Source organism: Oryx dammah, unplaced genomic scaffold (genome assembly GCF_014754425.2).
Source record: "Oryx dammah isolate SB20612 unplaced genomic scaffold, SCBI_Odam_1.1 HiC_scaffold_14, whole genome shotgun sequence".
In the NCBI taxonomy this organism is placed as follows: domain Eukaryota; kingdom Metazoa; phylum Chordata; class Mammalia; order Artiodactyla; family Bovidae; genus Oryx; species Oryx dammah.
In genome coordinates, this window is record NW_024070198.1 from 41312745 (window position 1) to 41328868 (window position 16124).

The window sequence follows — 16124 nt, forward strand, 5'->3', positions numbered from 1 at the left end:
AGTGGGATTGCTGGGTCATAAGGCAGTTCTATTTGCAATTTTTTAAGGAATCTCCACACTGTTCTCCATAGTGGCTGTACTAGTTTGCACTCCCACCAACAGTTTAGAAGGGTTCCCTTCTCTCCACACCCTCTCCAGCATTTATTGCTTGCAGATTTTTGGATTGCAGACATTCTGACATACATAAACAATAAACATTAGTTTCAGGTGTACAATATAATGATATAAAATTTGTATATACCGGGATGATCACCACAGTAATTTGAGTTAACATCCATCACCAAACATAGCTACAAAAATTTTTTCTTAAGATGAAAATTTGCAAGTTCTCTCTTAGGAACTTTCAAATACGTAATACAGTCTTATTAACTATAATAGTCACCATGCTGTACATCACTCTCCAGGAATTATTTTATAATTGAAAATCTGTATCCATAATAGTTCTTACAATGTGACTCTTATTCATTAAAAGAAGCTTCACTGGATAGATGTGATGAGTTGGTGCCTCTTGCCTCCCGCAGACCTGCCCCTGCGCCTGGTGGGCGGGCGCGGCCGCTGCGAGGGCCGGGTGGAGGTCCGACACGAGGGCGTGTGGGGCACGGTGTGCGACGACCACTGGAGCATGAGGGACGCCCGCGTGGTGTGCCGCGTCCTGGGCTGCGGGCGCGCGCTAAGCGCCCTGGGGCGCAGCCGCTTCGGCCCAGGCTCAGGCCCCATCCTGCTGGACAACGTGCGCTGTGTGGGCACCGAGGATGCGCTGGGGCTCTGCGCCCACGCAGGCTGGGCACGCCACAACTGCCAGCACTGGGAGGACGCAAGCGTGGTCTGCGCAGGTACCCGGGCTCCCCTGCTACGCCAGGCCCTCCCCGGGGTCTTCCTAAGGCTCCACCCTTTCTTTTCTCTCCAAGCATCCCTAAGGTCAGAATTCACCAGCCCGAGGAATGACAGGTGGGCCATGGTCCCAGATTCTAGGATAAAAGAGTGTATTTTATTACATAGCCATGGTGGTAAATGTTTTAATCAGACATAGGTGGCACTTTATTAGCCAGTTTTTTCTAATTCCGGTTCAGCGCTGTATTTGTCCCGAAATACAGCTAAAGGTTTATGAAGCCAAAGAAAAAAGTGACAGCTTTAAAAAAAATGATTAAAAAAATATAGAATTTGTCTGTTGTCCCCTTTTCAGCCTCTGATAAGGGCACAGTCCTAGGTGGAGTCCCTTCTCCACCTTGACCTAGCCCTTGGAAGTCAGAACCCTGCACTGTCCTGGGCTCCCCTTGGTCCCCTTCATCCGAGATTCAGCGAATAGTTTTTGTCACCAGCATTTGTCTTGGCATTTGACTTCCATGGGGAGACTTTCTGTGTGGAATCATCCTCCCCTATATTTGTCCTTAATTTATCCACTAAATCTCACAGAGTGATGGAATTCTAAGATTTGGTGAACAAGGTTAGCTCACTTTGGCTCTTCCATTCCACTTTTTTGTAGGTGAATCAAAGGCATCCTTGCTGTTCCTTATGCCTTTATGTGGGAATTTCTCTTGTTTTGCATAGAAATGGGGCCCAAATAGGCAATCAGAGCCCCCTTGAGAGAGTTAATTCCACAGGGAGCCATGTAGTGTGAGTTAGCCTTGGGGCCGAGTGGTCCTTTATCTCTAGATCCTCACTTTTACTGTCTGTTCACAGTTCCAGCCATTCCTCATGCCATTGGGGGGCCCCCTGTAAATGGTAATTTATCTTATATTCTCAGATTATACACCAAAGGGTTTCTTTTTCATTAGGTTCAGCAGACAAAGGACCAGTGGTCTGGGGCTGAGAGTGTTTGAAGGGCTGAGAGAATCTGGCCAGCCGTGCTTCCTTCTGGGTCCTGGCCCTGGGTTTCTGTCTTGCCTTGTTCTGGGAGGGGAGGGCTTGATAACCATCAAGTGTGCATTTCCCAGCCTGGGCTACCACGCACGCCATGTGCATGGGAAAGGACGCCAGCCAGGGTTCAACCATGTGATGAGTTTTATAACCTGCAAAGCTCTATGTTTACTAGTCTCTCTCTCCAACAAATCTTGGTGTTGATGACACCATTCTCAACACTACTTTATCCATGCCAGAATCCCTCCCTCCATCAGGAGGCCCTGGGCCCTCTCCTTTGCATCACTCTGGAGTATTTCCAGGCCTTTGCTTCAGCTCTAATAGGTGAATCCAATGAGCCCCTTCCCTGCGGTTCACGTCCACTGCTGGCTCTGTTGTCCCTGTCCAGTGCTTCTGCACAGCTGACCTTTGCTTCTCTTCGTCCCCTCTCACCAGGTGCGGCTGACTCTGTGGTACCCAAGGACAATGGTAAAGTCTTCTTCCCTCCTAGGGTGTGAGACTCCAAAAGGGGGAGCTAAGAGACCCATTGTCTGTTGAAGAATGAACAGACTGTGTGAGGGACCAGCTTCTGTGTCTCCTCTGAGATCTCTTGTATCTCCATCCTCTTGCTGGGCTTTAGGAGGCTGGGGAGGAAGTTCCCTTTGCAACCCCTCCCTTGGCTTCCATTCCCTTTTTCTAACTTAACCCTCATACAAAGGCTCAGATGCATGTTCAGGCTCAGATGTTCTTACCATATGAGATGAGCTGTCCTTTAAATCCTTAGAAGAGGCTCTGACTCTGGGACATGTTCTGTGGGTAGGACCCTGATATGACATGACTTTTGGAAAGAAGGGGAAATATAAAGTCAATGAAAGTCAAGTTGAGTGTAGAGGGTGATGAGAGCCAAACCAGCCCCAACCCAGGGCACTGTCCATGGTACTTTTATAGAGTAAACAACTCACACCCCTGAGTGCACTACATGTCCAGTGCTTCAGGTTCTCTTTGTAACTTTCTCCCCATGCTCCCCCTTCTGCAGCCCAGCTCTCCTGCTGGCCTCACCTTTTCCAAGTCATCATTGACCGAGGCTACCTCCGGAGGCTGGGCTACTCATCCTGGGACATCCATTTAAATGATGAGCTGTGTCGCCCCCGAGTCACAGGGCGCTACCTGATCTTCAATGTTCCCTACGGCCACTGTGGCACCGTCAGACAGGTATGAAACTGACAAGGTGGGTGGTACCCTTCTGTGGATGGAGGCCTAAAAGAGAGGCTTGGGAGAATCTACCACCCGTTAAAAACCTGAATAGGAACAGAGGAAAGGCACAACCATGAGTTTGGTTCTGAGTTCCATGAGACCTGGAGCAACTCATTAATTTGTCTAAAACTGCCCTTCCTTTTTGGAGAAGGCAATGGCACCCCACTCCAGTACTCTTGCCTGGAAAATCCCATGGACAGAGGAGCCTGGTAGGCTGCAGTCCATGGGGTCACTAAGAGTTGGGCACGACTGAGCGACTTCCCTTTCACTTTTCACTTTCATGCATTGGAGAAGGAAATGGCAACCCACTCCAGTATTCTTGCCTGGAGAATCCCAGGGACAGAGGAGCCTAGTGGACTGCTGTCTGTGGAGTCGCACAGAGTTGGACACTACTGAAGCGACTTAGAAACAGCAGCAGCCCTTCCTTTTGGGAATCTGGAATACATAGTAACAAGTACAGAGTGCTGATGGGCTGATGGGTGGATGGACAGACGGACGGACAGATGGATGGATAGATGGATGCTATTCTCTAAGCTGCAAAGCCAAAGCGTTTTGTTACCACATGCTTTTTTATTCAGCAATAGTGCCCACCTACCATGTGCAAGCTATAGTGTTGGGCTTGGGGAAGACAGGCTGAGTGCCATGTTTCTAACCAGGTTTCCCAATGTAGGAAACAAATATTAAGATATTTATGTATAATGAAATGAATATGTTCATTTCATTTTGCTTAACCACCTACTTATTTCACAAATCAGTATCATTGAAATTAAGGAAACAAGTATACCAAAGATACAGGAAGAGTGTATAACCAGAAAATCATGTTCATAGGCACGTTTAATAATGTAACAAGTTACAAAGCAAGATCCCTATGTTATTCATGTATTCTTTCACATCCCTGTTTAGACACATGCCCCAAAAAAGAGCACCCCAAACACTTGACATTGCTGGAGGTTGAATGCATTCAGACAGGCTGCATGGCGCTAAATAACCACTTTAAGTCCATACTTCACATTGCATCTATTTGTGCAGACTGTGATCATTCTTATCCTCTTTGTTCTAGAAATTCTAATTTTAACCTCAGAGGTTTCTTCCCCAGCAGTCTGCTGGAAGTTCCCCAGTGTCTGGGAGACGAGCAGGCCCTGGACATTTCCAGTCCACTGGGGAGAACCTTGAGCTGTCCTGCCTGGCCCTGGCTGGCCCAGCTCCCCCTGCAAGCCTCCTGTGCTGACCACAGTTGTGGGGCCAAGTCAGGAACCGCCTGCAGTGGTGGCAAGTCCCCAGGCACTTATGGGGAAAGGCAGCACTATGAAAGGGGCCCATGTCTGATTTCAGAGTCAGGGAATGAGCATCCTTCTAGGTGCTGAGGACCCAGCAGCCAATATGATTGACAGGACCATAGCTCCACGGCTTTTACATTGGCGAGAAGGGAAACACAGGTCCTGAATAAACACACAGATGAGAGTCCTTTGTCGTCAAAAGGATTAAGGAGACTGTCAAACAAAGAAAAGGCTAGAAAATGCTTTGGGGTGGAAGACCACTTTTGAATAGGGTGGTCAAAGGGCTGAGGCCTGAAAAAGGACATAAAGCAGGCACAGAGGAAGAGGAGGAGGGCTCCAAGCAGGGGGTGAGCAGAGGGGTGCAGAGGCCCCGAGGCAGCAGCCAGCTTGAAGAGGTCACGGGAGAGACTCAGGGCTGTGAAACACAGGAAGCCCAAAGTCTGGTTGGAATTGGGCTGGGTCACGCGGTCCTAGAGTTTAGTTTTTCTTCTGAGCTGTGTATTCTCAACAAGGGTGACATCCTCCTCAAGGTGGAAGAGAGATACGGGTTCTTAGGGGCAAAAAAAAAAAAAAAAAAAGGAAGGAAAACAAGGCAACAGTGAGAAACACTGCTGTAAGCTGTCAGGGCTTTCTTTGGAGGGTTTCAAGGCAGACTGCCATTGGATCTGGATTGCACAGGCAAGGCTCCCTTGAACAAACATTCCTGGCCAGGATGAGTCTCTATGACCCAGCAGGCTATGGGAAGGAGGCTGCTGGAGGCCCCTACTCATCAGCCTCCAGCACCTTCTTGGCCCCTTGAAGTCATGTTGGCTTTGAAGGAGCAAGGCTGAGAGTGAGGGTCTGTAGGGCCAGGACTGCAGCTCACAAGGGACCAGGGTTGGTCTGGGGGTCAGAGCAGGGCAGAGCAGTAGAGGAATTCAGCAGCTAGTGTGGACCTCCCACCCTATCTTGTATTCCCCAAGCCTGGCCCCCACAGAGGGCAGAAGGGAGTCCAGACTCGCATACTAGGGGTTCCCTACATGCACCCCAAACTCCCAGAAGCAGGGACATAAGGTCAACCCCTCATGACCTCAGGTACCAGAGAGGTCATGCCTGAGGCCTTATGCCCTCCAGCTTCTCAGCAAACTGGCTCCGAGCGGCAGGCACAGAGCAGAAGTCTCCGCTTGTAAAGAAAGCGCTGGGTAGGGAGCCAGGAGCACGGGCTGACAACTCTCTCCTCTCCTCCCAGGAAAGCCGTGGCTCCCTCAGCTACTCCAACTCCGTCAGAGGCCGAACCAGGGGCCACCCGGGCCGAGTCATCGTGCGGCACAGGGTGCCTCAGCTCAAGTTCACCTGCAGGGTGGACGGCCCGTCAGCAGTGGAAGTTGTCCCTGGGGAGAACGCTGGCTACGATGTGTCCATATCTTTCCTTGAGTTGCCCCCATCCCAGCACGGAGGGAACACGGGGCCACACTACGCCAGCCAGAAGAAAGAGGTCTTCCTCCAGGCCACACTCCACAGTCTCAACCCCAGCCTGCGGCTCTTTGTGGATACCTGTGTGGCTTCTCCAGACCCCAGTGATTTTACAACTGTCAAGTATGATTTGATCAAGCAAGGGTAAGGAAAATGGAAGGCCCTTTCTGGTTGATGTGGTTGACTATTTACCTGTTATTCCTTTGGGGGACCTGTTTTGTTTTGTTTTTTAATAATTTTGTTTATTTATCTGGGCTTCCCAGGTGGCTTGATGGTAAAGAATCTGCCTGCAGTGCAGGAGATGTGGGTTTGATCCCTGGGTTGGGAAGATCCCCTGGAGGAGGAAATGGCAACCCACTCCAATATTCTTGCCTGGAGAATTCCATGGACAGAGGAGCCTGTCAGGCTGCAGTCCATAGGGTCACAAAGAGTTGGACACAACTTAGAGACTAGACAACAGCGATTTACTCATTTGTGTTTCTTTTTGCCTGTGCTGGGTCTTCACTGCCGCTCGCTGGGCTACCTCTCTGGTTGCGGTGGGCAGGGCCTGCTTTTCATTGAGGTGCAGGAGCTTCTCATTGCTGTGGCTTCTCTGGTTGCAGAGTGTGGACCCGCAAGCACACGCGGGCTTCAGTAGCTGTGGTACACAGGCTTGGTTGCCCCGTGGCACATGGAATCTTCTGGGACCAGGGATCAAATCCGTGTCCCCTGCATTAGCAGGCAGATTCTTAACCACTGGACCACCAGGGAAGTCTGACCATTGTCTTCTTAACTGGCAGTCCTAAATCACAACGTTGTACCCAGTCTTCATCCTGTCCAGAGGCGGAGCCCAGACCCTAACCATCCCTCTGATCCCAGCTGAGGGCAGATAATTATAGGAAGTCTAGACAATGTCCCTTGAATCCCCAGAGTCCTAGGCAGAGCCCGTGCTGTCTCAGGCTCTGCTGACTCATGCTTCTCTCCTCTCCAAGTTTTATAACTATTGCATTCCCTATTCCTCAGGGTATTTGGCCAGCACTGATGGGCTGCTGAGTTATCAGGCTAAGCTCTTACAGTGATGAGGTTTATTCTGGCACCCTTGGTTAGACAGAACATTTGCCAAATTAGAACTCAGGCAAGATGTTTGCCTTTATAGCTCTCTTATCCAACCAGTGCAAAATGCTTACGGATGGGTAATTGGCAACCCGTGAGAAGACATCAAAACTCACTTTCTGATGGCAGCTCCAGAGTGGTGAGAGCCACTAAAGTGGTAAGCACTTCCTAAAGCCCCTGAGAGGCATCATGGTGCCTGATTCCAAAAGTTGGGGAGGGCAAGAGGCAGCACCTTCCACAGGCAGAGTGAGCCACGGTGTGGGAGGTGCACAGATGTGAGTCAGAGAGAGAAAGCTCTTCCCTTTTCAGGTCTCAAGGAGAGGGAGTTCTCAGGTGGTTCAGTGCTTAGGATGCAGTGCTTCCACAGCCATGGCCCAGGTTCAATCCCCAGTCAGGGAACCAAGATCCTGTAAGCCGAGTGGCTATCTACATCAGAGAGGCCAGAATTTAACAACTGTCATACTTCTGCTTATTTTATTAACAGGTTTTACTAGCTCTTCTTTCTCTAGTGTCCTAAGGTGGGAGCTTGTTGTTGTTCAGTTGCTAAGTCACGTCCAACTCTTTGTGACCCCATGGCCTATAGTATACCAGGTTTCTCTGTCCTGCAGCATCTCCATGAGTTTGCTAAAACTCATGTCCATTGCGTTGGTGATGCCATCCAACCATCTCATCCTCTTTTGGCCCCGTCATCATTGTGTAATGCCCCTTTTCATCTCTAATTATCCTGGCTCTGAAGTCTGTATTGGCTGAAATTAAGATAGCTAATCCAGCTTTCTTTTGATTGGCATTAACTTGGTAAATCTTTCTCTATCCTTTTACTTTTAATTAATCTTTGTCTTTATATTTAAAATGGTTTTCTTATAGACAGCATATAGTTGGATCTTGGTTTTTTTAATCTACTCTGGCAGTCTGTGTCTTCAAATTGATAATATTTAAGTCATTCACATTTAAAGTGATAGTTGACATAGTTGGATTAAAATCTGCCATCCTAGTAACTGTTTTCTATTTGTTGCATTTGTTCTTTGTTTCTGCCCTCAATTCTCCTTTTGCTGCTGTCTCTGGTTTTAATGCAGGTTTAGTGCATTTTATATGCTGGTTTTAATTGAGCATTTTATTTTATTCCATTTTATCTCCTCTCGATATATCATTTACTTCTTTCTTTCATTTTCCAGTAGTTATACAAAATAAAATTTAAAATAAATTAAGTTCACCTTCAAATAATATGTACTGTGCTGTGCTTAGTTGCTCAGTCATGTCTGACTCTTTGCAACCCCATGGACCATAGCCTGCCTGGCTCCTCTATCCATGGGGATTCTCCAGGCAGGAATACTGGAGTGGGTTGCCATGCCCTCCTCCAGGGAATCTTTCCAACCCAGGGATCAAACCCAGATCTCCTGCATTGCAGGAGGATTCTTTACTGTCTGAGCCACCAGGAAAGCCCAAGAATACTGGAGTGGGTAGCCTATCCCTTCTCCAGGGGATCTTCCCAACCCAGGAATCAAACTGGGATCTCCTGCATTGCAGGTGAACTCTTTACCAGCTGAGCTACCAAGGAAGCCCCTCAGATAATATAGCTACCACCTTTAATCTACCCTTTTGAAAAAACAGAGTAGGTAATAGTTCTGGCTCACATTTGCTTTGTTTTGTTTTTCTGTTGTGTTTTGCAGTGCCTTTCTGTTTCTGGCTAGGAATGGTGGTTTTTTCCTCTCACCAGTTTAGTTCAGTTCAGTCCCTTAATCATGTCCAACTCTTTGTGACCCCATGGAGTGCAGCATGCCAGGCTTCCCTGTGCATCACTAACTCCCACCGCTTGCTCAAACTCATGTCCATCCAGTTGGTGATGTCATCCAACCATCTCATTTTTTTCATAAAAGAAAGAAAGAGTGGGTAGTGGGAGGAACCCTGGTTGAAATTCAGAGGTTTGTGTCCAAGCCCAATTATTTGAGCCAGAATTAATCCACACCATGCTTTAAATTGGGGCTTCCCAGGTGGCACAGTGGTAAAGAATCCAGCTGCCAATGTAGGAGACACAAGAGATGCAGGTTTGATCTCTGGGTCAGGAAGATCCCCTGGAGTAGGAAATGGCAACCCGTTCTAGTATTCCCACCGGAGAAATTGCATGGATAGAGGAACCTGGCAGGCTGCAGTCCATGAGGTCAAAAAGAGTCCAACACGACTGAGCGACCAAACAATAAATAACAGTGTGCTTTAAGTTAATCCTCTTGACCTGGGGTTTTTCTTCTCATCAGGTGCATCAAAGACAATACTTATATCAACCTGCACTCCCAGCAAAAGAATGTAGCCCAATTCAAGTTCAACATCTTCAGCATTCTCACCAGCTATGACGTGATCTATCTGCAGTGTAAGGTCACCATCTGCAAAGTGGGGGACCATTCCTCCCGCTGCTCCCAGGGCTGTGCAGGGTGGAGTAAGAGGGGCACAGGCCCCAGGAAGGCCACAGAAGAGCAGGCTGAGCATTTCCGAATGGTGGGACCCCTGGAGATCCACAAAGGAACTGATCAGAGAAGGACTCATGGGTGATTTCTCCGAGTTCCACATCAACCTGTTAGAAACTAGAAGCAAATTCTATTTCTGCTCAGCAAAGTAATGTTGGATAAATCTGAGGTCGTCCTCGTAGAGACAGATAAAAGAGCTAAAGAGGTTCTCTTTGAGGTTTATTGCTAAGTAAATCTTGTCTGATTACCAAATTTCTAAGGCAATTGATGTCTTTGCAGATAGGAGTCTTGCATTTTACAATTCTTCACTATCAAGAACTCAATCACAGTCTTAAACTGTACAACATGTCATAAAGAAAAGTTATTTCTTGATACCACACTGCACTTAACTTGACTCCTTAATGTTTAGATGCTAGTAGGTGGATCTTTTTGTTTCTGTCCCTCTAGTGGTGGGAGAATTTATTTTCAGATCTTGCCAAGGGCCCTGTGAAGAATAAACTGTCTATCAGAAAATCACTGCTCTTTTTTTTTTTTTTTTAACTATAGTCATTGGTCAGTTGAATCAAACGTCATTTACTCATTGTTGTTTACGCAAAATGAGCTTTATTTGTCTGTTTCAAAGAAAACAAATTGGGCCTTGGCTTTGTTGAGCTTGGGTTAAGCTTGCAAATGAGAGCCTGAGCAACAATCACAGGAACCCCTCAGGACTGCTCTGTGAGCTACCACATGCTTAGTCTGTTTCCCAGATCTTCAAAGCCTTACGGGAAACCTGAAAAGCAGACAAAGAAAGATTAGCATAGTCCCACGTCCTCCCTGAAAAGAAGGGCAGCACCCACATAATCTAATTTCTCATTATATCTGAACAGAAAGAATTCTGCACTAGGCTCAGTGCCCTCAAAGTTTTCTTTAAAGAAACAGACTTTTTTTTCTCTTGTTTTTCAAGACATATTTAGTAACAGTATTTAACACATGAGCTCTCAAGTCCAGGGGATATTGTTCCCATCTCTGTCAATAAATAGCATGTACGAGATGATAATACACTATTGTCAAGTCCCTCAGGGAGGAGGGCAGGGTGTGATGGGGCCCGGAAGTGAACCCCAAATTCCTGAGAGATAAAAATCTGATAAGTGACCGGAGGAGGGACATTGCCTCTAAAGCGAGACATGTCAGTTTCACTGCAAACATGCCCTTCACTGAAAACCATCTTGGTAAAAGTAAGTTCCCTGCGGATACATAGTAGAAGTTGATATGTAATTAATGGTCAGTTTGATGAAGATAGCATCTTTATATCCAAAGTTAATTATCTCTCACAAGTAGCTTCGTCCTCAGTCACATGAAACAGTGATTTTAGCATCTGGCATCTATTTTGTGCAAGTGCTTCAAATTAAAAAAAAAAAAAAAAAGTTTTTCCAGATTAGCAAGAGCTGCTAGAGTTTCCACTTTTAAAAGTTTGCCTGCCCATTAACTGTACTTGTCTAAATCTTGCAGAGAAAGGCTAAGAGCTTCCAAAATTAGCACCTTATGGCATTTAGCAAATCCCTAATGTGAAAAGTGTTGACAATGAATGCACTGAATTTTCAAGAATAAATAAATAAGGGACTTCCCTGGTGGTCCAGTGGCTAACACTGCACACTCCCAAGGCAGGGGCCCTGGGTTCAATCCTTTGTCAGGGAACTGGATCCCACATGCCACAGCTAAGAGTTAAGAGTTCACGTGCTGCAACTGAAGTTCCCGCATGCCCAGCTAAGACCTGGCACAGCCAAATAAATACAGAAATAAAACTTTTTTTTAAGAAAAATAAATAAGGGTCCAATGAACTTCCAGTTCAGGTACTCTGGGTGTAGTTCAGGGAATGGGACCCAGGAAGCTGCTCTTTCCAAAAGCACTCAGATGATTCTTAGGAATGATGAAGTTTGAAAACCACGGCTACTGTCAGCATCTCATGTCGAACGGATCAAAATGAACTTAACAAGAAGAAAGGTACAAACCGGAAGCTCCAATTAGTACAGACAAAAATGACCTGAGAGAAGCCTGCTCTCTCTAGCCAGAGGACCAACAAAGAGGCAGCCGGGCAATTCTAGAAAACTCTGAGTCCATAACTTACTTGCTCCATGGGTGAAACTGTGGCCCCACCCCTTGCCTAGCCAACAAAGGTGAAGTGGGGAGCCTGGCCTTCCACCTGCTCTCAGTGCCCCTTACCTATCCTCTCCCCTCTCCTCGCCTCCCCTCCCCAGGGTGTTATCAGAGAAGGCAGAGTAAAGAGCTGGGCAATGAGGACCCCCCTGCAGCCTCAAGTCAGGTGGAGCCTGGACTTTCAGCTCCACCCAGCAGGTCTGAGATACTCCTTTGAGGCTGCTAAAACTATAGAAAAATATCATTGATATTATATATTATATGCTAATCGTGCATTGTATATAGCTCAATCACTCCACTACAAAGGAGTTTTTTTTTTTTTAATAATTCCTGGTGATGGGATTTTACACTCTCTAGTGGGTCACACTATTTGACAGGTTTCATAGTATTACGCTATTCCACCTGATGCACCTCTGAATACCCCTCTTGCATGGCCATCAGCAGGTGTTCAGTCAGTTCCTGATAGAAGAATGGTTGATGGGCCAGTAACCAGACAGTTTTCAAGTGCTGCTTGTAAATACTTAATTTGATTTTCCCAACCTAGTTAAGTTCTTTTCACATTACAAAAGATCTTGCCAGTGGCTGCGTTTAATGTATGAAGGAATGCAGAGGAGACTGACCCACATGGCCACTGGGGGAAGTATTTGGAAGATCTGCATGAAACTATTAACAAGAAAATGGGGGGAATCTGTTTTGATTTGGACCTGGAATTCAATCAGGCACCTAGGGACTTGTTTGCCTTTATCTCCATGGTGTATCCCCTGGCACACTGTATACTCACACATAGGAGTAAAGAGAACACCTTGGCTGCTGGTTAGGCGGCCCTCTCTCCCATTTTACATTAAGGAAACTGAGGCTCAGAGAGGCTAAGCCACTTCTGCAGTGGTATGAGCTTGTGAAAGGCACAGTTGATTTTGAACCAAATCTGCCCGGTTCTGAAACCTCTCTGTTACATTCTGTTCCTACTGCCTGCCAGAGGGGTGTCTCAAAGAACCCCTTACTCCATCCTGCCTCCCTCAAGGACCCTGCAATGCCTGGACTTAGGGTGTACGCCCCACATTTGGAACACACTTGCACAGGGCCTCCCGGGTTCTGAGCACTGTGCTGACCACTGAGTGGGGCTCAGAGGGAAATTGCACTAATGCTCAGGAGCCTGCTGGTGGCAAGAGAAAATCTAAGTGCACCTGAACTCATAAGATGAGGCAGGAAGTAGCAGATGCCAGGAGAGGAAGTGCTCCGGGGACACCCAAAAGGACTCGTCACTTCCAGCTGGCAGGTTTGGGGCAGGCTCCAGGGAAGGTGCAGCCTTGAATTTCCCTCTCAAAACCCTTACTGAGACTGGGGGCACTCACGTCACCCTCCAGGGAGCTTCTCAGCCACTCCAAGGCCTACTGTGTGAGAGCAGCTCGCCCTGCTGGCTCTAAAGTGCTGAACAGACCTTCCTCAGCCAAGCCCTCAGCTAGAGGACTGCCTCTCCGCCAGGAGGTGACCTCTTCCAAATGCTTAGTTCTACCATCACTTTCTCCCTGTGAGCCTAGAGGTAGTAGTTGTTTCTCATTATTTCCTGTTTTCCTTTTTCATCCTTTTTAGTAGGTAACCAACCACTTGTTACTAGTTAATTCCTTGAGTAAAACACGGGATGCTGACTAAACAAAGGTTGTGCTAATGAGGGAAAGTACAAACTCTGGTTACAAACAGAGAGTCTGGGGCTAGAAGGGGGTTTCAGAGGCTCAGAGGAAAGAGCAGGGACAGAAAGGAGCAGCCCGAGCAGGAATGAAGAGGGGTGCATCCTCCTGCCTGTTGCTGAGACCAGAAGGATCTGGGCTTCACCACTCAGCAGGTTAAAAACACTGTCTGCAGTTAAAGATACTGAAACAGGCGAGTCAGCAAAAATCAGTGTTAATAGTGATGCAAAAAGAAGGGAAATCGGCTTCTGAATATTTTGGAGGATAGCAGGAGGAGAAATCTCAGGTTTTTAAAATGTCCTTTTGACACCACAGAGCTCAACCCCATCGTTACACAAATCAAGCGCCCTTCACCCAGAGAAAGCCGGCCTGGCTGATACCCTCTGGGATGAATGGCGGTTCCCTCCTGGCCATATAACAATGTCCATGGCAGAGCAAGCTGGGTGGGAGTGAAGGAAGTCGGTAGAAGGAGAAGGGCTCGGGCACGGGAAGTTTATAGCAGAGTCTGAAACTGGAAACACTCTAACATCTATTTTTTTTTTCCCTTGGGGTTGTATATATAGATGTATTTTCTACTCTTAACTCTCCTTATATTGCAATATAACATGATAAGCTAGTTGACCCAAGTCCCAAAGTAGGTAAGACACAAATGTAAGTACTTTTTCAACTAACAACAACAACAATACTGGAGGCAGAAAGGGTTATTTTCAATAATGCATTTATTCAAAAGCACATAAATATGGTATATAGTACATGATATAATGGAAACAGTATAAAACTTGACTTGAATAATAAAAGACTCTACTAAGAAAGAAATATTGTTCATGAAGATATTTGTACCCACCCAAGTCAGAGCCCCTCGTTTACATTACAGCAGCATGGAGGCAGGGCATCGAAGCCGGGATACAAGCTACATTCGTCACAGCACTGGAGGGTGGGATAAGACCCAGTGGTGAGGGCCGCACTGACCTTGTCCGGGCTGACCATGGCTGGATTATTTTTTAAGGCCAAACAAACAGGTACCTTTGGCATGCTTAAGAAAAGACATACACAGAACATAGGATTAGAATTTTTCTTCTTGGTCCACCTGTTACAACTGTCAGGGGGATCTGGAGAATTTGGGCCTGGAACCAATCAAACCCATGACACCAGCCCGAGATGAAAGCAACTCTGCCCTCATCTCAAGTTCCTGTCCAACCCCTTCCTCTCCTAAGAGTGCCAGAAATGTAAGATCAGGTTCCAGCAAATGAGGGAGTGAGTTGCAAGTGCGGGTCACCCAGGTGATCACTGCAAGTCTGCCAAGTGCAGAGCACAACCCAGGAGGGTGCCAAGTCAGCCGCCCCCAGATGCTGAGAGTTACCTTCCTGCTCACAGACTGAACTTCCCTAGGATGGGAACGTGACTTCTGTTTTTTTTTTTTTTTTTTAATGTATTCTCCCCACTTATCACATAAAGAATCTGAGACATGGAAAAGCACAGTGACTTGATCAAACACATACAAGTAGAGGAGGAGCTGGAAATAAAAACCAGGTCATTCAAAGCTTGATGCAGGACTCTGTTCAACAAACATGCTGTCTCCTTGGAACATTAATGCATGGGAACACCACTGCTTCTGACGACCAGTCTTGCCCATATTTGAAGGCTCCTTTCCCCCAAACTTAATGCTCCCTTTTCAGATCTACACTCCCTGGTGAGGCAAAGCCCAGGATCTTCACACAACTCAGCTTCCCCAGGGTCCTACAGGCCCATCCCACTGTGCCCAGAGCCAAGGACCCAGTGAGAACTACCCCACTCAAGCAGGGGGAACATCAGCTCAGCCCATCCTCCGAGTGAGCAGAGGCAGACTCAGTCACACCATCTTCAGTCTGCAGTCCTGTGGAGTCAACCCACTGAGGGTAAGGGAAGGCAAGGGAGGGCAAAGCAGCACAGACCCAGAGGCTCAGAACATTCTCCTTGTGAGCTTACAGCCCCAGACCAAAAGGGGTAGAAAGCCAGATTCTACCCTCCCCGCCTCGGTCCTCTCAAACCCTCCCACTGTTCCTGACCTCACCCAGGGTGCGGCCACAGGGCCGGGGATGATCCCGCTCAAGCATGGAGCCCCAGGATCCCATGTGAGGGGGTGTTAGCCCCTCTTACCACATCACTCACTTCAGTGCGCTGGCTACTTTGTAGTAAAGACAGATGACGACAGCCATCAGAATGAGCATGGCCAACAGGATAGCGCCACCAATGCAGAACATAATTATCACGTTAACTTTGGAGCTTTTATCTAGGCAGAGAAGTACAGGCAAGCAGTGAAAGTGGCTTCCCTCCCCACAGTCAGTTAGCAACCACAATATGCTTCCTTCAGTGGAAGAAGAATGAACCCAATGCTTGTAAAGCACAAATGAGTCTTCCTAGGAGGGTGCCCAGGACCATAAGTGGGCCCAGACATGGGGAAAAAGGTTCATTTCTAAGTGAGATGGGACTGAAATATAAAGTCCAGAGAGAAAGAAGGAAAGACAGTGGGAAGAATCTTTTTCTCTCTTTCACATGCAGTAAAGTGCAGCTGTAAATAACAAACCTGCCTACATTGGAGCAAATGGTTTTACTTCCAAACATCTGGGCCTCCAGGTTCACTTTCAGAGTCACCTCTGTTCACTTTCAGAGTCAGAATTAAACCCCTGCTGTACATTAGGCTTAAAAATCACCGACAGCAATTATTAAGGGAACAACTTTCTTTAAATGTTATGTTCATTAATCCTAAGACTATACTTATCTCTTTTGTAAGAGATACGTGTTTCAGGAAAAGGAAGTTTTTCCATTCTCCCTCTGACAACTGCCAATTTTCTTCTGAACCCTACCTAAATCTTTCCAGGAAGTCCAAGTTATTTGGAATAAATAGTTTATTTAATCTAACGCCCTTAAACTGGGGTAAAGTGACCTGGAAGAGAGAATGA

At 47.0% G+C, this 16124-nt stretch overlaps 1 protein-coding gene across 1 annotated transcript in view; it reads left to right on the plus strand.

Moving 5' to 3' along the window:
- Nucleotides 1–10009, plus strand: part of DMBT1 (deleted in malignant brain tumors 1) — a 77022-nt gene extending 67013 nt beyond the window's left edge. The window contains exons 22-25 of the mRNA XM_040254447.1: nucleotides 522–833; nucleotides 3103–3155; nucleotides 5596–5963; nucleotides 9161–10009. Coding sequence (XP_040110381.1) covers nucleotides 522–833; nucleotides 3103–3155; nucleotides 5596–5963; nucleotides 9161–9452 — 1025 coding nt within the window. The 3' untranslated portion in view covers nucleotides 9453–10009. The remainder of the gene's footprint in view (nucleotides 1–521; nucleotides 834–3102; nucleotides 3156–5595; nucleotides 5964–9160) is intronic.
- The last annotated feature ends 6115 nt before the right edge of the window (nucleotides 10010–16124 follow it).